At 39.0% G+C, this 24,213-nt stretch overlaps 1 protein-coding gene across 3 annotated transcripts; it reads left to right on the forward strand.

Moving 5' to 3' along the window:
• The first annotated feature begins 4,984 nt into the window (after window positions 1-4,984).
• shoc2 (SHOC2 leucine rich repeat scaffold protein) lies at window positions 4,985-21,118 on the forward strand. 3 transcript variants are annotated; one of them, XR_012769631.1, is made up of 10 exons: window positions 4,985-5,056; window positions 8,867-9,935; window positions 10,255-10,392; window positions 10,571-10,701; window positions 11,634-11,822; window positions 12,540-12,662; window positions 13,043-13,180; window positions 15,144-15,261; window positions 16,355-19,007; window positions 19,343-21,118. XR_012769631.1 is itself a non-coding variant. In XM_075463844.1 (9 exons), the coding sequence occupies exons 2-9, from the start codon at window positions 9,233-9,235 to the stop codon at window positions 16,561-16,563; spliced, it is 1,749 nt and encodes a 582-aa protein (XP_075319959.1). In that variant the 5' UTR covers window positions 4,985-5,056; window positions 8,867-9,232; the 3' UTR covers window positions 16,564-21,118. The 3 variants fall into 3 exon arrangements, 2 of the variants coding, with proteins under 2 accessions (XP_075319959.1, XP_075319960.1); XM_075463844.1 differs by having other exon boundaries at window positions 16,355-21,118; XM_075463845.1 differs by lacking the exon at window positions 4,985-5,056 and adding an exon at window positions 5,287-5,517 and having other exon boundaries at window positions 16,355-21,118.
• The last annotated feature ends 3,095 nt before the right edge of the window (window positions 21,119-24,213 follow it).

Raw genomic sequence — 24,213 nt, forward strand, 5'->3', positions numbered from 1 at the left:
GCTAAAAACAAATGGCAGTGGATATTTTCCACTTGATAATGAAGACTGATCTGACTCATGAGTCCGTCAGCTGCATTTATCCGGTAACAGAATGAGATATAATTAAAAACGATGATTTATCAGTAGCTGTCACGAGGCGTTTTGTGAATTTAGCTACAGAAATAACTTGAATGCTCGGCGATTCATTCTATTATTATCTTACATTATATATGTCAACATTACACAAAAAAAGAAAACAATTCGAGCGCAAGATAGCTGTGTTGTCTCGACGTTAATATTCTTAACTTTCCAAATACGTCCCCTTTTAAGCACAGAAGTGAAACAGTCAACAGTTGTTGACTAGTTGTTGTGCTAGCAAACATTAGCAGCAACTGGTTAGCACGTTAGGTAGCTACGTAGGCCCGGCTAAATATACGGTGAGTTTCCTTTAAAGGAGTCACCCACAAAGTTTATTATTCCTCCTCTCTCAGTGCACAGGAGTATATTTCCGTTGTCATATGACAAAACAGATAAAATACATTCGCAAAGATATAAATTTGACCTTTTGTCAATCCCACCTTCAGTATCAGATAACGATTACAACGGTTGTCAGGCCAACGCGTCCGCAAACCACGTGACCTTCTTCTGTGTTTATTGCACATGGCGCGGGGCTTTACTGACACATAGAGGCAACATTATTATCCGCATATATGCATAAATAGTTGTAATATTGTACGTTTGTGTGTTCTCACATTTATAATACTCCCATTTAAAATCACCTGATACTATTTACTATCGATGGGAGCTTTTAATAATAATAATAATAAGTTTTAATAATAATTTAATAATTATTGTTACATGAATATATGTAATATAATTGCAGTTTTAGTTTTTGTATGGGAAATTCTTGATACAGGGTAATAACTGTATTTACTGAAATGCATGTTCTTTTAGTATTTCCTTTTTTTACGTTACTGTACAATTCTATTTGAATAATTTTCAGAGGAATACATTGTAGTATACAGACGCAGTGACAATGCCTTTGTTCAAGGCAAACTCCTTACCACGCTATCGTTGCACACTTGTGGTCAAAATACTGGAAAGCTAGCCAACAGAGAGTTTAATTTGCCTATAAGACTGTTACTGAAGAGCCCGAGATGGATGGTCCAGTGCAGCACATATGTTTGTTGCTATTGGACTCAGCTAAGAAATTTATTGTATAAATACATTTACAAACTCAATGTCTTAGAAAAATTTATTATTTTGGAACTATTTAATGTACAGTTTATGACTGCAAAATATTTCCAAGTTATGGAGACATTGGTTATGTAATCTCTTCGTAGGAGATTCACTTATGTTTATTTTAAGGTATGTTTGTGTGTTAATTTCTTTTTTTCTTATCCTGGACCTTGCGTTTGTAACAAAGTCCTAATACATTTTTGAAAGCTACAAGATTATTTTTAAAGATCACCTAGGGTAAATTCATGAACTGGCAAGCAAATACTTGAAGCTTTAATAGATTAAAGACAACCCTCTCCCCTTCGCCATAACACATTTAAGCACAGTTAGTTTTTCCTTTTGTTTTCCTTTTTGCAGTAAGTGTGTTTGTGTGTATATGTTCACTCATATGTAGCTGTACAGCTTCTAACACTCTAGGGAGTTTTACACTTTCTCTTGCCATAAAGGAAAGAGTCTCTCTGCTCAACTTATATCTGAATCACAAACATCAACATCAACATTATACCATGACTTTCTGAGATCACCAATTTGTAAGTCAGTTGCAGTTCAGGACTGCACGGTGGTGTGGTGGTTAGCACCGTCACCTCACAGCAAGAAGGTTCCAGGTTCAACACCCAGCTGGGGCCTTTCTGTGTGGAGTTTGCATGTTCTCCCTGGGTATGTGTGGGTTCTCTCTGTGTACTCTGGCTTCCTCCCACTGTCCAAAAAATCATGCATGTCAGGTTAATTGGCATCTCTAAATTGTCCTTAGGAGTGAGTGTGAGCGTGCATGGTTGTTTGTCTCGTTTGTCTCTGTGTGGCCCTGCGATGGACTGGTGGCCTGTCCAGGGTGTACCCTGCCTCTTGCCCATTGACTGCTGGGATAGGCTCCAGCCCCCCCGTGACCCGACCGATGGATTCAGTGGTATAGATAATGGATGGATGGAGTTTCAGTTCAGCTGGACTTTTCGAGCCCAAACTGATTCCTAATCATGTGCAAAGCTATTTTTGGACTTTGCTGGATGGGGAAAAAAGAGTGTATTTGGCACAAATGATTGTAATTATCCAATGAGCCATTAAATGGAAACTTGAAAGCTCTAATACACATAACACGCAGGATTGACTTTACAGCCAAAGAGGAAACACCTTGTGTCCAAAAGTCACACTTTATAAATGAAAAATATTACTTCACCCCAGTGAAATGTCACTTAAAGGTCAAATGACTCAAAACTGAGACCGTACCGTAACTACATTTCTCCCAAGTTGAACAGTTGAGTATTTGTTCTCCTAAGTAAAAGCTAACAGTTTGGATTTACTACTCAGAGGCGCCACAGAAGGACACAGAAGGAGGAACAAAAGTCATTACTTATTTTTTTTGTTTGTATATTTTTGATGAAGACTCAATACACCTCAGCATGAAGGATACCAGTTTGGAACAGATTTCTGCAGAGATGTTCTGCTATAGCTCTGTGACTTTTTTTTAAAAAGCTGCTTTTGTTCAGTTGCTACAGAGTTTCTGATGCTCAGCTTTTCTCCCGAAAACACACCGGAGATGTTCTGCTGGATTCAGTTCAGACGCTATACTTTGCCAGGTCAAAGGGTCACACTTTTCACTCTTTCCTACTTAAGAATAACTTTAGAATATTTTTTTTCTGTCTTTTTTCCCGTGCTTTGAAATGTTTACATGCTGGAATCAGACTGGGCTGATATTTTCAGTTGGTTTTCTGTTGAATCCACAGGCATTAGCAGTTTCATTTGCACCTTTTGTTCTTTTGCATTGCCGTATCATAACTATACACTCAGTGTGGAAGCCCATGCCGGGTTCAGACCAAGAATGTTCAAGCCCATCGGAAATTAAAAGAAAAAAGAAAAATTCAGGGCTCATCTGACCTGAAAAAGTGCTTTGGCTCTTCGTCCTTTCATGTTCTTCAGCAAATTGTAATCTTGAAGTTTTGTAGCAAAGGATAAGTAGGGTTTTTATCTTGAACGTCATAAATAGTGATTAGTGCTGCAATATACTTTAGAAACTGATTTTCACTGATAAGTCTGAACCATTTGCCTGTCTATTTGTCAGTGCAGGATTGTGCAAGTAGCACACTGTCTGTGACACTATTTCAGTAGGACAGCTCTCGTTAGTTGGCTTGATATAGCTCCTGTTTAAAATTCTAATTACAACTGCAAGTGTTTTGCAACAGACTTTTAGTTGGTTTCTGATTTTGCTGTATTATTTTTCATCTTCATGAAGTATCACGGTCAGATACTTCACTTCTTCTGGTGATTGTTTTTCAAGTGGGGCCGTGATGCAAAAATGCAGATAGATAACAGGTACAAAACTCTGGTGTTCACACATAATTTCTTTGTCTTTATGTAAATATGCTAATTGGAAACTGCAGGAGTGTTAAATTTTTCCTCAGATATCCTAGGATTATCAATCTTAGTGACAGTGACAATAGATGTATTCACTTTTCTTACACTGAGTGTCTATTTTGGGGCCTTTATATAATATTAATAATTATCATAATTTTCACAATTTATTTGTACAACACCTTTCAAAATGGAGTTACAAAGTACTTTACAAAGGCAAACTGAAAAACAAAATTAAACAGTGAGATAGATAAAGTAACTATACATAGTTACGTATATACATGCATTTATAAAGAACATATAAATATATAAACATATAAACATACTCATGTAGAAATTATATAATGAAATAATAACAGGAGAATTAAAAACTGAAATATTCCCAATGCGAATTAAGTGAAAGCTCATTCTGAAAAGAGCATTTTCAAAAGCAATTTTAAAGAGGACTGAAATGTGGTGCTTCGCTTCAGGCAGATTGATCCAGAGAGACGGAGCACTGACAGTAAAGCTTGTTCATCCCTACTTTTTTCAGTCTAGACCTTGGAATCTCTTACAGGAACCCGCCAGAGGATCTCAGACCACACCCGGGTCATATGAGTTCAAACATTTATTGATTAATTCAGCGGCCAGTCCTGTGCATTGAAAATAAAGATTTCAATCTTAAAGTCAATTCTAAAAGACACAGGTAACCGGTGGAGTAAAGTTAAATTTGCGGTTATGTTTTCTCTGTTGCGTGGGGAGTCTGGGAGCAGTACTCTGAATGAACTGAAATCTGAAAAGGTCATATTTCCTCAAGTGTGAATTACAATAGCCAAGCCTTTATGTAATAAATGTATGGATAACACTTACTACATTTTTGGATGATAGGAAGGACTTAATTTTTGAGATGTTTTGTAACTTAACAAAACAAGACTGGGCAAGTGCTTTGACTTGCTGATTATCATTATTATTAATATTTGTTGTTGATTTTTCTGAAGAGGAAATGGTTTACTTGCTAACTAGATACAATGATAACATTTCTAATTATTTTGGCATTCAGTAATATATTCACTTCTGTTATAATTCCAAGCAGGAGTTTTTATTTGTCTGGAGGGGATCTATAAGTAAACCTTTTGACTTTTGATTAGAGTAGGATATGTTTAAGTAATTGTACCGTAATTTAATTGTACTGTAAAGTAATTGCCTGTAATTTAAAATATACAGGCTGCGTGATCTCGGTGCTTCTTTCCACCTTTGTTATTAACATCCTCCTCCTTATGATCAAAAACTAAAAAGAAATATATATATATAAACTTTAGTACTTGCTAACTGTTTATGTGTCACATATATGTAAATATGTGTAAATTGATGAATATTTGATTGCATTTGAAATCTCGTGATAACATTGGTTAGGCGTGCGAATGACGCATTTCGGTTGCGGAGAGGGAGGGGAGCGGAGCAGCAGTGTAGGAAAAGAGGAGGAAGGAGCGAGGATGGCGGAGTCACACCTCTGAAGGTAAATCAGTTATTTTACCACATTAACAGTGAAGGTTTGTCACCCCCCAGCACAGTTACGTGACACTCAACAGATAATAAAGTCGCCTGCCTCTTGTGACGGCGTGTTTAACGCTTTAGTGTATTTTTTTCGGTGGCCAATACGAACGCACTCTTTTGTTCAGCTTCGGAATGGCCGCTGTTTTTCGGAGTGTTTTCTCTTTTTTCTTCCACTAATTTTCAGTACGGAAACGGCGCTCAGTTACAGTGTTCTAGTTAGTCCGTACACTGGGCGCCCTCTGTGGCTGCTCGGCCTGGGTTATCGACAGCCTCCACCCGGCTGTTCTCGTTGGGTGTCCGCTACCTGCTCTCAGCTGGCTGCTGCAGAGATTTCCCTCACGGCGGACGGGTCGGTCTGCGTCCGACTGCCGCTCTGCTCGGGCCTAAACACCGCTCTGCTTGAGAACTAGCTAACCACTGGATGTGAGTTTTAGTTATGTAAAGAGAAACCCCGACCACCACGTTAAACGATCGTTTTTTGTGTTACAATGTCATATTGAACGTGATGTTACTCTTCCTCGTTTGAGAAAAACGACCGTTAACGTACTGTTAGCTGGTGGGCTAAATTGGTTGCTAGCTGACGTTAGCAAGTTAGCCGTCTGGCATAACTGACGTTTGCTTTGCTGTTGACGTTTAGCTTAGCTGTTATTTCCTGCCTTGTTGTTCGTCGTATTAACAGACTTGGCAATTGTTATTTTCTCATTTAGAAAATGGGCTTATAGTTATATGCGTTTTAGATGATTTTTTTCCAGCTCTATAACTGCTTTGGTTTACATTATTTCTTCATTTTTTTGTTACGCAGGTTTGTTAATTTGACTAGTTGATGGTGCTGGGTTAACAGTTACAACGATGCATTATTATTGTCCACGTCTAAATATTACTGTTACACTAACGATCACACAGTGCCACAAACCCACAGTTTTACCTTTCTTTTCATATTATGTAAATTAATTAATCTCTAAAGGCGCCTTGACTTCCCAGTCTGGTGGTTACCGATTTCGTCGGTAATCTGTTTCCAAGAATTTGTCATCTGCACACGTAGCCGTCAAGCTAGCTGGGTCATGCTGTATAGTATCAGTAGCTGTGGCTGCCACCTCACCTCTGTTTTGAAATTTTATCACAATCACCAGAACTGACAGACCAACTTATTTCTGCTGAAAACATGACCAGTAACACACTGACGCTGATCAACAGGGGTGCTGGATCTCTGGTTATTTAATTCTTCCAAGTCTTATGCGTTTTGCAACATCCCAACACCCAAGTTTGTGTGCTCTACACACGTTTTCTTTTTTTTCTTTTTTTTCTTTTTTTATCCTCTGATTTGCTAATCTTGATGCACATCTTATTTGATCATAAAGGCATTTTAACGCATAAGCAAATGAGAACCGCACAGTCCTACTCGGCAGTAAATGCATTGGCTTTAACAGAAGGGGCAAATATATCCTTAATGGAATTGTAATTAGTTTGTATCTATGAAGCTCAAAGAGCCCTTTATGGTGGTGCTGTGGTAGTGTTGATGGACACACATTAGCTTTCTCTGCAAAACTGTATTTGAGTTGATGTTTACATCAACCAACTGAGTGGGATGAACACAAAAGTGCTTTTGTCACCACTGGCTGGTGATCATTTTGTAGTTTATTTGGCATAATTTAACCACATGGAACATCTTTAGAATGACCCTGTTGTACCTACACGCTAACACAGCCACTTGTCAGTATGATATACAGTTGTGAACGGCAATGTAAAGGTTGATACAAAACCCATTGATGTATTGTAGTTTCTGATCAAAGCACAATTAAGTTGATTGCTTCAAAGTGATTCCATAATTCCACAATTTTAAGCACAGCTAATGGGTAATTTAAATGTCTTATTATCCTTTTTCATTTGCTTTGAGCCAGGCCGTCCAGATAGCTGTGTTACAGATTATGTAAAGATTGGCTAACTAGTTGAATACATGCATAGGTGGGGCTGTAGGTTTGCAGTAATGTCAACACCCTTTGGGCCATGTTTGTTTTGTAGCAGTAAGCTGATGTCAGGTTATGCCGAGTACATTAAACAGATTTGCTCGAACCCAAGGGGGGAAAACTTGCTTAAACAGGTTTGATGGGTTTGTAGGTATGTTTAATTCTTCCTACATTATGAAACTTGTATAACACCTTCGTCCTACAAAAGACCCATCTTAAAATAAGTTTAAATGGAACTTTATTAGTAAATATCAATAATAATTACTAGATTTTTAATGTCTTATTAATATTATTTGTTAAGAGAGGTTGAGCGGGGATACTTTTTTGCATTTCACCTGAAAGCATTTGTTAAATATATCTGAAATAGATGCAGTGTTAATTATATCTTGCTACCTTAACCTTTGTTTCGTTAATGTTGGTTTTCACGATTTGGCATTTGTTTCATCGATGGCCTTTTCTTAGATTTTTAAAGAAAACATATGTCTTTGAATGTAGAGAAACATCTCCACAGATGATGTTTACATGCAGTTTGTTATAGCAACTGTTATGTACCAGGACAGGCACAAAAAGTACAACCATAAAAGGAAGTGGCTTGCACTGTTAAGTTTACATGGCCCCAGCAACTAGGCTGGTCTGGTTATTCTCATTTAATGTTACTTATTTTTTTAGCTCACAGGTGCCAGTTACGGCCAATGTTAAAAGTCAGTCTCCTGATTTACGATGAGCTAAAAGAGCAAAGAATAACTTCTTATTATTTACAGATTTACAGAGCACTCTAAAAGGCATGCTGTCATGTCAAATGCTGCAATTGACTGAACATTTCATTTACTCTAAAGGTCATATGACCTGTTGTGGTTGGGACTTCATGCTTTGAAGGCCACTTCTAAAGATTACTCTCAGCAGTCATAACCTTTTCTTTTAGCTCAGATCCTGAGCCAAACCTGCTTCACTTTTTGCCACAGCGTAGCTTGTGCTGGTGCTGGAGAGATTTGCACAGCAACAACGGAGACTAAACAGAGACAGGCCGCCAGAGTCATGTACAGATCCAAAGGATTGTGTGTTTTGTCTTTGTGTCTTTCGAGAGAAGTGATAGAAATTATTGTTTTGTGCCCAAACCCACAAGACTGTTCTTGTGTATTGGTTGGCGGTGTGAGGTTAAGCGTAGTACATTAGACACAGAGCCATATATGTTATGTTGCAAATAGAAAATCTGCTGGACCTGTTTAAATGTTATTGTTTCATACCTACATATGTAAAGAAACAATATTGTGAAGGTATCGAGGCTTGTTTTTTTATTTTTATAGTTTTGATTATTTCCTTCTGCACATTTGGCGCACTGAAGACCCAACTTCACTTTAGTTTGTGTTATATTCTACTTATATGTGTCTGTAATATTGAATAGTTTTAATGCATAATGTCTGTAGTAAGTGTGGATTTGGTGAGGCTGGAAGGCTTACTTTCTATCCAGCATGAAAGTATTTTCGCTTAAAAGCAGCTCATTATAGATGTCACTGTAAAAGCTACACAATGAAAAAGAGAACGCCAATTGTATGTCTGCCTGTGTCGTCGGGATTGGATGTCGCCAGTCTTTATTTGAAACTGCCCATTGCTGGTTGATTTCCTTTTATGACAGTGTGTGCTGTGCAGTCTGGGCTTTTAAAGGAGCATATTTGGCAGTGGTAGTCTTATTTTTTTTTTTATGTGCTTTACAGAACAGAATAGTTCAGAGCTCGTCATTTGTTAAAACTCAAAATGCTGATAATGTTTTTGTACAATATGAAAGTCAAATCTTTTTCTCCCCCCCACAGCAAATTTCGGAGGGATTTAAAAAGAAAGGAAAAAAGAACCTTGAACGTTGCAGCCTGAAAGAACCTCTACCCAAAGGTCCTGGGATTGTATCCAGTTCAAACACTCAAGCATGTGGCCCCTGGATGCCACAAATCACCTGCTTCAAAGGATTATTTCTTTCATGGCGTTTTAGCAAAAGAACACAATATCACAAATATCCAAAAACATTTGGATCACAAGGCCTTTATTTCTAGTGTAAACATAAATGTGTCGCCCTGCATTGGGGATGTTTTCTTTAAAAGCTGTCAGAGTCCCTTTGTTTCTAAATAAGTAACCAAACACGTGAGTCCCATGAGCAGCTCTGCTGGAGGGCAAGTAACATCATCATGAGTAGTACTTTAGGCAAAGAAAAAGATTCAAAAGAAAAGGACCCCAAAGGTGGTCCAGCAGGTAAAGAAAGGGAAAAGGAGGCCAAGGCTTTGGCCAGCTTAGTCAAAGATGGGGGCAAAGAAACAAAGACCAAAGGGAAAGAGGCCAAAGAAGGAAAAAAGGACACAAGCAGCTCAACGCCCGGTGTTGCCTTCTCTGTTGACAATACGATAAAGCGGCCAAACCCGACACAAGGTCCACGCAAGAAATCCAGTAATGCAGAGGTTATCAAAGAGCTTAACAAGTGTCGGGAGGAAAACTCTATGAGACTGGACCTCTCTAAACGATCCATTCACGTGCTGCCCCCCTCCATTAAGGAGCTGACTCAGTTGGCAGAACTCTACTTGTACAGTAACAAGCTACAGAGCCTACCAGCTGAGGTGGGTTGCCTGTCAGGCCTGGTCACTTTGGCCCTCAGCGAGAACTCCTTGACCAGTTTGCCTGATTCCCTGGACTCCCTGAAGAAGCTTCGAATGCTCGACCTCCGGCACAACAAGCTCAGAGAGATACCGGCCGTCGTCTATCGCCTGACATCTCTGACCACGCTGTATCTTCGCTTCAATCGAATCACAACAGTGGAGAAGGACATCCGAAACCTGTCCAAGCTCACCATGCTCAGCATCCGTGAGAACAAGATTAAACAGCTCCCTGCAGAGATAGGTAAGCAAAACCTTTGTGCAGGGACACAATGAATGCCTCAGATTTAAGACACAGTGGCCTAATCCAGCAAAATGTTAATTTTCATCCAGAGTCCAAGTCATTTTGTGTTCATAATGTATTTTACTCAATTTATTCAAAGTATTGTACAGCATTCTCATACTGTTGAACTCAAGTTAATGGTAACTTGAGCAGACGTCCTACTCCAGCACAATCAAAGATAACAGCGTTGTGATGCTCGCTGTCTGATGGTACTTTTGGTGTTATGGTGGTACCAGCTTGATTTAAATATCATCTGTATTTATTGTGGATCTCTCTGCAGGTGAACTGTGTAACCTCATTACGCTGGATGTTGCCCATAATCAGTTGGAACATCTACCGAAGGAGATTGGAAATTGCACACAGATAACCAACCTCGACTTGCAGCACAATGAGCTCCTGGACCTCCCAGAGACTATAGGTAATTTGAGTACAGAATTATCTGTTTAGGACTCACAAGCAGTTATTTTCAGTGTGTTTCTTTGATAATGCTTGCTCTTCGTTTCTGTTTTTTCCTGTTTTGTTGAACATTAGACTACCTAGATTTGAAAAATTGGCAAATTGGAAACAAAATCTCACTGCATTTTGTTTGTTTTCAGGCAATCTGGCGAGCATAAATCGCTTAGGTCTGCGGTATAATAGATTGTCAGCCATCCCCAGGTCATTAGCCAAATGTCGAGAACTGGAGGAGCTCAATCTTGAAAACAACAACATTTCAGTGTTACCAGAGGTAAGAGGAACACCATTTTTCCATCCCAAACATAAATGCTAATAATTGAAAATAAGGTTTCATATTTAATTTTTATTCTTTTTGAACGTCATGTCATGTCAGAGCCGAGACTCCACGGTACCAGTACTCTTAAAGTTTGTTGAGAAAATGTTGATCTTCTTGTCAAATAATGGATGCATTATGTATGGCATCCACAAATTGTTACACCCTTGTGTCCATAGATTAATCTTCTTAAGTACCCGTTGTTTGCCTTACTTATACCATATCCTCTTAAATGCCAGCCTATCATTGGGGGGCTGTTTAGTTTGAAACTTAAAATGCTCTGGGGGCTTTTTTTCAAGAAGCTAGAAGCATATCTGATTCTTGAATCTTTTTAATTTCCACAGAGGTATAATGAACAGGGTAAATTGGCAAGTTACATCAGTTGAAATGTGAAGCAGCTCTCCCCTCGCCAGTCTAAGGACTGCTCAGCTGTTTTCAGTAGCCTACCCAGACATTTAAACCAGGAAGTACTCTGTTTTGTTGCTCTGATTCACTGCTTTCTTATTAAAATCGGCGCTCTCGCTTCTCATTTATTCTTCCCAGCTTGAATGTTCTTACAAACAGTAATGACTGTTTCTGTTGTACAACTTAAAGTAAACAGATTTTACAAGCTATGGTGGAGATTAAACCAGAAAGGTGGGAATAATATACTGAGAATACCCAACTAATTAGAATTGGTCTGAGCTGCAAGTCCCTCTCCAAAAGTTATGGGTTATCTCAGAAGCATGATCTCCCCTTAATATTTATTTTCTGTTTAGCCCTGCAATGGAAAAGGACGGTGTCATGAAAACCTTCTGCAGTCAAAATGCAACTATAGCTTATAGTAAGAGAGTTCTTTCTGCATCTTGTAATTTTTCTCTTTTTTTTCTTTTCTTTTTTTCTTTGACCAGGGCTTGTTGTCAAGTTTGGTAAACCTGACAAGTCTAACACTGGCGAGGAACTGCTTCCAGTCGTACCCTGTGGGTGGGCCATCCCAGTTCTCCACCATTTACTCCCTCAACATGGAGCACAACCGTATCAAAAAGATCCCATTTGGGATCTTCTCCAGGGCCAAGGTGTTAAGCAAGCTTAACATGAAGGTATACATGTCTGTCTGTAAAGTTGGTCTCATGCAGGAAATCTGTTTTTTTTTTTTGCCAGAGGTTGATGTTGTTACAGCAGTACGAGGGAAAATAGTGAATTTGTTAAAAAAAAGCCTTTTCAATAGCGGACGGTTTTGTCTTTATTTATGAAAAACAGCTGTAACACCATTAAAAATGGCTATGTTATATTCATGTAGCACAGTAAGCTGTGTCATTGAGCCTGTGGGTACAATACTTGGAGGCTGAAACTGAAAGTGGAAAATCAAACATCGCTATTTAATCTCAAAAGCCAAACAATGTTCTCACAAAGGAAATACAGAAGTTACAGAAGATGGTAACACATAAAACACAATACACAGACAGTTAAAAAGCCACATGTGCATTCTTGACAGAATGACTTTCAGGTCAAAACTCAAAAGCCTCAGAAACACTTTATACGAAATACAACATTACCATGTAGAAACCTGTATCGAATTCATATTTTTGTCACACTTGTTTCAACCATGTCTGTTGATGCTTACAGTTGCATTTGATCAGGCAGGTTCAGGCAAGAACTTACCTTTGTTTCTTTTGCGTTTACATTTTGATGTTGTAAAACACGCCAGGTAACATTTCCGCCACATTGCTGTGTTCTGCTCAGCCTAGCCGTGCTTGTGCTGACGCACTGAGTTGCCTGTTATGATGCTAATAAAGGCATTCCATTGTTTTCCTTAGGACAACCAGCTAACATCTCTGCCACTGGATTTTGGCACATGGACGAGCATGGTTGAACTTAACCTGGCAACAAATCAGCTGACTAAGATTCCAGAAGATGTCTGCGGTCTTGTCTCTCTAGAGGTGAGTTCCGCATACCCAGTTGTTGTGGGATTTTAGTTTACCAATTCAACAGGTGTTTGAGCAGTTGTCTTTGAGGGAAATAGTTTATGTAACACAAACAGATTTAACTGTCAGTCCATCTCTCCTGGGAGGCGTATAATTCTGTATCCTATAACGTAGGGGATCTCGTTTTTCATTTCCATGCTCTAAGCAGAATCTGCATATATGTCTGAATGACCTCAAATCATTGGAAAATACTGTCTGCTTCAACATAACTGTTACTAACTTTTTCCATCCATTTATACGATTACTTTACATAAGCCTAAAAAGTGTTCACAAGACAGTCAGACAAGTCAGTTCATTCTGTTCCTTATTTTTAAAAAACGTTTGTGTCTTTTCAGGTGTTAATATTGTCCAATAATCTTCTCAAGACGTTACCGTATGGCATTGGGAATCTGAGAAAGTTACGAGAGCTCGACTTGGAGGAAAACGAGTTGGAAATTCTACCAAATGAAATCGCTTACCTGAAGGATTTACAGGTAATTTTTTCCAAACATTAAGTCGTCTTATGTTATGCCTCACTTTGCAAAAAAATCAAAGTGGGTTTTCCCTTCAACATGTTTTTCTTCTTTTTATTAAAGGAGAAAAGGATCATCTCAGTCTTTTGTAAGTCTTCACCTTTTTAGAGGTGAAGACTTACAACCAGGAACTAGTTACACAGAATGAAAAAATGTTGTTTCTAGAATAGAAAAGTACTTAAATTGATGTATTTTCTCTAAACCAAACAAAAAATTTGACAGGCTAATCCATCCCTCTATATGAATATTTTTAGCTTTTAAGGAACAGATTAATGGACATGCTTTCTACCCATTAGATAATCATCACAGTTGGTCTCCACAGTTGGAGGAATGGACAGTGCTCTGGCATGCAGTTGATTCAGACCACTTCCCATTTTGCACAGTTTATTGAGTTGTAGTGTTTTTTAATTACTGAGCTTTATAAAAAGCAGAGTAAATAAAAGAAAAAAAAGAAATGCAAAGAGTATGTGATGTAAGCACAGTTTACCTGTTTTTCTTGGTGTTCGGCACGTTGAGATCAGAGCTCTGTGGGGGTCATACCATCTGTTGCAGGACTGTTCGTTCTTCTTGTCACTGAAGATAGTCCTCATGACTCTGCCTGTAGGTGTGGGCTGGTTGCCATGTTCCAGACTGAATTTTGGACCGATCAGATTGTACTGAATGATGGACAGACTGTATATGTAAAGTGCTTAAAGCATTAGAACAGCACTGAATGTTTTAAATGATGTTTCAGATAGGAACATGTATCCCAACTGTTGCAGGCACAAGCGGTTAACATCAGGCTACTTGAGTGTGTTGTAGGGTATATGGCTACATTGAAACCACAGTATTGATTTTAGCTTAAATTGAACTCCTGAGTAAATGTTTTTTAAGCAGGGACATATGACCTGTGCTATGTGTATATGACCCAAGACAATGGGGGATGGCTAACTGTTCAGAGTGACACCTTTTCAAGCTAAAAGAACCAAATGTTAGTTTTGGGCAGGTTGGTCCAAAGACCAGTCCACGATGTCTCTGTCAAGTTGTTTGGTTTATTCTGAATTTCTGTCAAACACCACAGTACATCGACAGTTTGTTTCCCACGAACCTCATTGTTCGTTTCATGCTTTAAGGGCTGCTTGCAACAGTGTTCATAAATACCAACTGATATTGAATTGTTGCAGGGAAAATAAGAAAGAAAATAGACTTCAGTGGCTTGTTCATGAAGTTAGGGACACTATATATGGTCATGTTGGACCAACTAAAACTCGCAACAACCGAGCTTCTCGTGTCACAAAACACAGAATAAGCTACAGCTTATAAGCCTGAAACTCCGGACCAGCTGGCTAAAACTGAATAAGCCTTTCGGATGAGAGCTAAAATATCTTCATGAACTAAGTCCTGTTCTCTTTATTCAAGCTCTTAAGATAACCATGACCTGGACGACTGAAAATCTCCACTTACATGCAGCTTTCCTTCTGTTTGTCAACTGCTCCGCCCAAGAAAAGAAGACATTAAATGTATTTTACCCAAATGTAAAAGATGCATACAGCTCCCTTGTCTCCTCACTTTGAAGTATACCCTTGTTATTTTGCCAGATCCCAAAAATGTTGATGGTTTCAGGAAGCTGAACAAACTATGGGGGAACTAACTGTTGCAAAGGGGTACATGATCGGAGGCAAACTGATACCACTACACTCATGTGGCTTTGCAACAACATTTTGACTGAGCAGGGATATTTCCACAGTAGACTGTCATGTTAATTAGTAATTACTCCACAGGACTGGTAAATGTAATGAACTTTTCTTGCGTTGCAAACACCGACTAACCCCCTTGAGCTCGCCCCTTAATATTGGCTTCTCATTTTCAGTGCCTTTTTGTGAAAATACTGCGTTGTCTCAACATACAGTTGTTGATGTAAAACCTTTTTCTACTCTTTTGTTAGAAATTGGTGTTGACAAATAATCAGCTGACCACGTTACCCAGAGGCATCGGCCACCTCACCAACCTGACCCATCTTGGTTTGGGGGAGAACCTGCTGCAACACCTTCCTGAGGAGATTGGTAAGTACTTTTCTCATTCCTCTAATCATATACATATATTTCTATTTATATATTTACACCACACTACACTCACAAAATTGTTATTAGTGATTGTAGGGAACTGATTCTGTTTTTTTTTCTGTGAGTGAACTGGATTCTTTGTTTCCAAGAGAAGAGGAAAGATTTAACTTTTTAAATCCTGAGTCCTGACACATAACATTTTATCTTATTTTATCTTAAGGTGTTAAACCTGCACATCCCTTTTTTCCCAAATAAATGTGGCATTAGCTTTTGGATAAACGACACAAGTTGACAATTTTGTGCTAATAACAAGACTTGGTTTCACAATTGCACATATCTTCCTACGACAAAAGTGTTTCTCTCTTTATGCTTTTATCATAAAAGCTCAGTTTAACTATTAGGATTAAAGAGATTAACAGTCCACAATGCGATCCACCTCTGACTCTGCCCCAGTGATTGGTTGAGCCTGAGTAGGTCAGTTAATGTGAGGTTCAGAGTAAAGCCAGAGATTAAAACTAGTGGTGGACAAAACAGAAGGTGAATCTGTTTTTAGTTGGTTCAAATTGGGCAAAGAACCATGTTACATTCAGGTTTCTTCTAGAAACAACAAAGACGACTTGTTTTTTTTGTTTGTTTTTTTGTTGAAAGCTGAACAATGATGGGGATAAGTAGCAATTTTAATGGTTAGCTTTGCATCTTACTGGAGATTTTAAATCCATCACTCTGTGAAATCATCACCCTTTGAAGGCCGTTTGATTATTTTTCATTTTGTTTTGTTTGACCCAGCCTTTTGAAGATCTCATAGATAACCAAATGGTTCTGTTGAATGTAAAATAAAATATGTGAGAGATCTGTTAAACATTTATTTACTAAATCCATACAACACAGATAGTTTTACTGTCATGAATATTACCAGTTGTGACCCTAAGTATCATGGTTCAGTAAAGACTGATGGGATGCATTAAAACCTTTTACTATTTCATATCAAGTAATGTTTGTCATTAAGGAGTTGTGCATCAGAATGACGCACTGTATCCTCCTTTATTATTTTGATATTCAGACTGAATAAACACTGCCCAACATCTGTCCTCAGGCACACTGGAGAACTTGGAGGAACTGTACCTCAATGACAACCCCAACCTGCACAGCCTCCCGTTTGAACTGGCTCTCTGCAGCAAGCTGTCCATCATGAGCATCGAGAACTGTCCCCTCACCCACCTGCCACCGCAGATTGTCGCAGGAGGCCCCTCCTTCATCATCCAGTTCCTCAAGATGCAGGGACCATACCGTGCCATTGTTTGAGCTAAGAGCAGCTCTGTTTCAGTCCTGCGCAACTCCAAACCCTCCATTTACTCTGCGCCCTTTCGCCTGCCTGCCCCCATTATGTGTATCATACACTGTAAAGAAAATGGACTCGCCACAGTCAGTGTCGGGGGGCAACTACAGAGGGGGAGGTGTATGAAGATGATGTTTTGTTCTACATGTTGGGCAAAAACGAGGCAAATCTTTGGAGACTCCTGTGCCGCTACAGAGTTTATCAAAGGTCATTTCAGGACACCTGTGTCCAAACCCCACTCATCTTTCATTCCAAATCATACAAGAGGAATATCTTTCCACCTGTTTGCCAAAACTGAAGATATATAAAGTTATTTATATATAGATATATAGATTTATCTATATCTATATATCTATATATACGTATTGAGTAACTGTGAGCTAAGTGGCAAGTCCTTCAACCTTATGAACCGTGCTCCCATTGCCAATGTATTTACAGTAATTACAGCATCTATTATGTGAGCAAGGATACAACTGTATGCAAAAACAAACAAAAAAAGTCTTTGGAACTTCTCATTTGCTGCTGCTGCTGCCGTACTTTTAAACTTTGTCATCTTATTGTCCTTTTTTCTTTTCTTTTTTTTTTTTTTTGTATATTTCTTTTTAACATAATCGTCCCTGGTCGTAACTTATGCTAACTGCTTCTTGACCACAGAGAACAAAGGTCTACGGATGGTGTGCTTTTGTTTTCTCTTTTTATTTTTAAACCTCCTTTTTTTTTTTTTTTAAACAAACAAAAAAAAAAAAAAAAAACTGTGCCTACATTTAGACTGATCCAGCGGTTCATTTATAAACTCGATTTTTGACATAAATACAAAGATATAAATTATTGTTTTGTTCACAACTGCTGTTTTTACTCTTTAATTTTCCTTTTTTTTTTTTTTTAAGTGTATCATTCATCTGTCATGCAAGAGATATCAGTTGAAAAAAATGACAATTTGATCCTTTTTAACAAAAAGCAGCAGTGGCAATCATACGTGGTTGGGTTTGGGGGGGGACTAAAAACTGGGTAGTGAGGAAGCTCCCTATATGTTGATTTTATGCGCCAAAAAGGTATTGGAAAAAAGATTGAAACATGTGGGTGATGGGATAAATGATGATGTTTTTATATATGTACACAGATTCTGGTTGTTTGCCTTGAGTGCAATTTTTTTTTTTTTTTTTTTTTTAAGTTCTGTTTAATTGTTTGATATTCTCTCCAGTGTTGAGCTTCATAGCCGTCATCCGGTCGACCAACATATCAAATGTTTTTTAAAGACATTTTCTGAGTCTCTGGAGAAAGTGGTGATTGTATTGGAGCTTCAAAAAAGGATTGATAATAAAACTTGGATAGGTAACTCCTCCACAACACTTTTCTTTTTCTTGTTAATATTCTTAAAGTTTCTCTAGTTTTTTTTTTTTCTTTGAATCTCAATTCCACGATGGAAACTATTCCCATGATTTATATTGATTTGTAATTTAATTCTATAAAGATATCTTTTATCCCACACTGTCCCAGCAATGCTGCTGCTCTTATGCACTTTTTAAAAGACATTGGCATCATCTATATTAAGGCAAACACGCAATAGCCTCTCTTTCTCTCTCTCTTGCTTTGAACAGGGGCATTTTGTTTCATAAGGTTTTTCTTTGGTTAAATGGTTTATCGTGTAATTTTGTACCGGCTATTAATGTTGAGTTTTTGGCGCCCTCAGAATATACTATTAACTTTGGGGAAGTTTTATCCTGTCGATCTTAACGGAGCTACACTGTCTTGAACTGTAAAAAAAAAAAAGTGGCTCCGTGGATGTGAGATCTCTTAAGATTCCCATATCCTGCTTTCTCTATAGCAAGGAAAATGGTTAATTGAGGTTCAGAGGGAGCACTGCTTGCTTTAAATCGGTTTTAAATGAGTGTTTTCTAAAATGAAACGTGTATTCAGTTAGTATTATTTCAAGTGACTGTACATTAAAAAAAATTCCAATGAAAGGTAATCAAACCCCAACTCTACATCCAGTCATGGTTCGGTTTTGTGTTGAGATGTATGGCTCTACTTTGTTTTGCAGCAGCTTGTGTTTTAGTGGTCCGGTCCCCTCCGCAGGAGGCCCGCGGCTCACCTCCCGAGTCGGGTCGGATTTTGAGGAGTGGGGGGGACAATGAAACGCTGCTTCTAATTTACCAGCAGAACCTGATGCTGCTTTTCATGGACTTTAAACGTGTAACTGTTCACGGCGGAGGGAGCCGGGCAGAGCAGGCGGTGGGACGACGACCTCCTCCCAGCGTTGATAAGGACTTCACTCGGAGAAAAGAAAGAAAAAAAAAAACGAACCCTAACGTGGGACGGATCCACTGACCTTTTTCAGCTTTGCGTCGGGGGCCCGGTGGCGTTCACATGGATCAAATCGTTCGACACGGCGATGAGACTACACAACAAGGTGCATATTTGAGCTTAACGCAGTTATAGTACAAGACTGTCGGAAAAAAGACAAAACAATTGTAAAAAGGGCTTTCTGTGTTCACGCTCAACAACACACCGGAGGCATTGAATTCCTGGGTTTTTCTATAAAAGCTTTGGAAGTTTCTTTTATTGTGTATTTACTTTTAGCTGTAAACAATTGTGTGAAAAATGCCTTCAATGAGTACTCAAAAGTGAGATGTGCATTAGGTTTGCAGCGTGAGCGCTGTGACCCGTTTTTACATTCAGTCTCCGTTTTTACTTTTTGTTTTTTTGCCCTGCCATTTTTTTTGTTGTTTGTTTTTTGCAACGTAGGGAAATGCCAGTGTATGAAGACACCGGACAACAGGGGAGGCCGAGCCAGGCTGATGGACAGGAGAGCGCTTATCAGATGGTGGAATGTAGTTTCAGGAGACGGAGATCACCCGCTGGTTCGTTCAGCTCCACGTGCGAGTTGTTGCAAGGATCAAAGTGATGATGACGATGCATTGCATCCAAAATAACTGGGAGTATTTGTTTATTTTTCTATTCTCTGTGATACGAGGCCATCGCAGAATCAGTCATTCAGCTCCTTTTGCTTGGTTTCTGGATCATGCAGCGTGACATTTCCTTGCCTGCTTGTTTTGTACACGTAAACGCGCATGTTCAAAAACATCTGACGTGGTTCGCCTGGGTCAGAATCGAGCGTTTTTTGCATAGAAGACTTTGATTTAATGGCTGTTTGGTGTATTTGCAAATGCTCCCTTTTTGTATATTGCAAAAGGTGTCAAAGCATTGTGTGGCAATGCTTCTCCTACTTAATCTACATTGACGAGCAGCCTTAATGGTCCTCTTCTTTTTTTTTTTTTCTTCTTTTTTTTTTTTTCTTCTTTTTTTTTTATAAATGTGTTGTTTGGCTATTCCTCATGTCTATGGCCACTGACTGTACTTGATGACAAGCAACTGGTCATTACAATGTAAATTTTGGTCTAGTTTCTTATGTCATATTTTTCCTTTTACTCTGTACAGAATCTGATGTTACAGTAGACTCAGTATTACAAAATCTGTAATGTGATGAGTTTTATAAGAAGACATCGAGTGCATTGGAAAGTAATGCCTTTATGCTACCAGGTGGATGTGCTTTAGCCTGCATCTCACTTTTCTGTGGCATTAAAGGGGGATTCCACCAAACCTGACTTCTTCTTCTCCTTCTTGTTTTGTGAAAGGCAAAAGGACGTTTTATTTGTCCAGCTTCTGCTCACTTCATGTCAGGTTTAAGTGACCTCAAAATGACGTGTTAGCAGTTTTAATAGTGTGAGACTGTTTCACCGTCAACAGACTTTTCTTCTACTTTTATGTCAGGATAGGGAAGGCAGGAAAGCTGTAGTTTTCAGAGAAGATTTGCAGCTTTTTATTGGACGATCTCCATCATCAGAGCCCATGTTTTTTTTTTTTTTTGGTGGAATGGCCCTTTAATGCGCCCACTGTTCCCATTTCTATTTATCTGGCTCGCACTCTTCTATAGTATTCCCATACCTTTACATGACTGCCTTATGCCCACCAAGCAGAATCTTTACGACCATTTGATCCAACCCACGGAGACGGATAATCATTTCTCTTTATTTCCTTCTTTCATGTCAGAGGAGGGATGTGGGTCCTTGGATAGAACAGATGCGTAAAGCAAAGTTTTTATCTCTTGACTGGACGAGCAGATGCAGACATGACTACCTCTATGTGAGTTTTCAGTGACCAAGATCCAGTCTGAGGTGTTCCCACCTGTGTAAAGCTGGCAGCGGGAACTTGGATTTAAGAACAGCAGATTAACAGTGGTTTGTTTCGCCAAGCTCCCTCCTGTTGTTTTCTTTTGGATATATGCCTTTACTAAGAGTTACTTGGAAATGGAAAAAGACAAAAAAAAAAAAACAGATTTGTGTGCTCGGTTGTAAATGACAAATTTAATCAATGCCGCTCCATTGTAAGACCAGTTATCCTGAAACCAACTAGTTGCAGAGTGCTACTTTGCAAATGGGTGAAAATGACCATGTTTGGTGACGTTCTGTATGTACATACATCTTTTTAACTGTAATAAACTGATAAATATTTACAAATTCATGATGTGTGCGAATGTTGGTTTTGCTAAACAAAAAGCAGTCTAAAGCTTTCAGTGCACTGCCTTTTGTCTTTTCAGGCTCCCTTATAGAAAGTGTTCTGTATTGTAAACAACTGTATTAATATTGATATTGACTCAAGATATTTATTATATATTAAGTGACAGATATGTTTCATTAGTTGAATCACAGTAAAAATCCAGCTTGATTGTAAGAAATCCGATCAGATTTAGGTTTCTGTTCTCACATTACACATGCAGTAAAGGGGCCCTTTGTTTTTGTTTTTTTTAAAGCTGGTTTAGAAGCTGTGCTGCTTGAGTAATGTCTCATTATACTTCACATTTTTATCAACATCTGTTATGACTTACCACACAAGCCGGTGAGTTGTTTAGCAGCTGATTGAGGTTTTTAAAACCCAACAACTTCCCGGGTGTTTGGGCCCGGAAGAGGAAACTGTGGAAGTCAGGCTGAAGCAAGACAGAGAAAAATGTGAAAGAACTTTTTTTTTTAAAAAGCATCTTCTTTTTATTGTCAATGGTAAAATACAAGTAGATACCTCCACAATCTGCTGGATAACATGACAAACAGACTGCAGTCTGTGACTGAAGGATTGTGTGTCTGAGAGGGTATTCAGCAGCACAGGAGCACCACAGGGGACTACTTAAGTGTTGTCATATCCAGATATACTGAGATATACTGTTGGGTGAGTACAGGGAACTGGTTGACCACTTTGTGGCATGGTGTAGGAGCAATCATCTCATCTTGAATGTAGGGAATAGATAGATAGATACTTTATTAATCCCAGGGGATATTCAATGCACAGGATAACAAAGAATTACCCTTATTTATGAGTTAGCTCTGACTATACCCTCTTCTAAACCCTTTCTGATGAGCAACATGTGCAGCTTTCCAGAAACTCATTTTCTTTTCCCAAGAAAGGCACAGATACTGCCAGCACCCTTTCTGCTTGTCACTGGATAATGGGTTTGTTAGGTTTAGTTTCATGCGGATGATTAATCCCCGACGTCAAGCGGCACAATTTACGTGCAAATACAACTGGGCCCTTTTGGGTCAACCACAGCAAAGTACTCTGTTTATGAAACAGCTGGACAGGAAGCTCTTAAAAACTGGGGCAAAAATGAAGAGTATACACGCATCCCCAGGCACAACCCACCCTACTGCCTTTAATACTGTCTTCTGTTTGCAGCTCTACATAAACACACATACAAAGTCATTGCTCTATTCTTTTATATTATGTTCCCTGACAGGAGATTTGTCTTACCTCACTTATTTGAATTTTTTTGGTTACACTGTCTGAACACCAGGTTTAGATTGGTTGCCGGTGCCACAGCTGGATGTGCTCTTCTCAACAGCCTCCATCTGTAAAATGTTGATGTGGTTCAGTAGTAGCCTACCTGTTCATTTTCAGCATGCAGTACTCCCTATATCTAGAGCTAGATGTTTGTCTCAGTCTAGTACAACACTGTCCCCTGCTGGTGATATTAAGTTATTCTTAAAGTTGGGTCTGCTGCATTTCCCAGAACTTTAAAAGTACCAGAACTTAAAATAATACTACGACCTTTTTACAGCCACGGAACCAGTCACAGCGCGTAAAAGTTAGTCTTGCGTCAAACGATCACCCCACCTTTACTGAACTGCGTGCATTTGCAGAGCTCTCTGTTCTCACCATTGTAACTGACCCACAAACGAAGAGAAAATCTTCAGCCCACTGACTTTCACCTCCTCGCCCTCTTGTTTTTTTTTTAAAAACTTTTTTTCTCCTTCCCACGGAGTTGTCTCCCTGAGGCCGGGAGGCTCTGGCAGGAGACGACAGGTGTCACTGTGTCCATGCGCTTTGTCTGCGCCCTCATGCGTGAACCAGCGCCGCGGCACAGTGTTTATCCACAAACCGACTGCTCCAACTTTCACCTGTGTGGACAGACAGAGATATCTGGCTGAAAGAAACCCTGTCAGTGCGGTAACACTGTGTAACATGTGGGCGCTTTGAAATGTTTACTGAGCTCAGTTACACGCCTTCCACATATTGGCTCCAACAGCGGATCATCACACAGGTAATTGCACCTCTAATAATCCATTAAGCTGTGTCTTCTGAAACAGTGCATTTGTATCAATTATTCTCCGTGGGGGGAAGAACAGGGTCACCGCGTGACCCACTTCTGTTTCTGTGGGAACAGGTGTGAGTGACGTCACCTTGCGCAGTCACGTTCAGGTGAGCTGCTCCAAAGGAGGGTTGCTGTCACACTGGGTAGAAATAATGATAATAATTACAATTTAACTTGTGAGAATGGAGTAAACAGTGTCCAAAACGAATAATGGATTATAATTGGAACTGTCACTCTTCATTTCTGAAGCTTTTTGCACGCTTGACTGACTTATTACACACTGAAAAATGCTTTACAAACATGACAATGTCCTTAATTTCCTCTTCATTTTTACTCAAGAGGGTCTTTTCAACAACTGGTCTAAAATAAAAATTTGGAAATGATTTACTGTTAAATAAAGGACTTTTTATGGGGGATTGAATTGAACTGAAGATTTGTTGTGATCTTTTGGTTTTCTAACCTTGGTTACATTTGATGAATTGTCATCATATGAATACAATTATGATAAACTGAAATAGATTGTACTAAATTAAAACCTGATTTGATTGATATGTACATCATTAAACTTGTTTACTTTCTCTTTAAAGTGTCTTGATAAGACTTGGAATAGCTCTATACACAAAGTCCTATGTTGAGAGTCATCGGGCTACCGTTATATTTTAGGCCTACATGTGGGAGTGGCAGCATAAAGCAGCATTCACACAGCACCAGTCACAATTAGAGTCAAGGTCTTTATGATGCTTTCGTGTACTCCCACATGTTTTTCATGAATCTCCCTGCAAGTTTCCCTCCATCAGTCATTTTGTGATGTGGAACAAATTCGGCAGAGCTTTCGTGGTAAGAAGGGGCTCCAGTTTTGAGACTCTTGGAGACTGGACCATAACAAAAACCCCAGTAGATCAAATGTAAGTGAGGGAGAGGGGACTTAGTCTGTATAAAATTAGCAAGTTCTTGTGCATTTATCTAATTATTTATT

This window comes from Odontesthes bonariensis, chromosome 4 (genome assembly GCF_027942865.1).
Source record: "Odontesthes bonariensis isolate fOdoBon6 chromosome 4, fOdoBon6.hap1, whole genome shotgun sequence".
NCBI classification, from domain to species: domain Eukaryota; kingdom Metazoa; phylum Chordata; class Actinopteri; order Atheriniformes; family Atherinopsidae; genus Odontesthes; species Odontesthes bonariensis.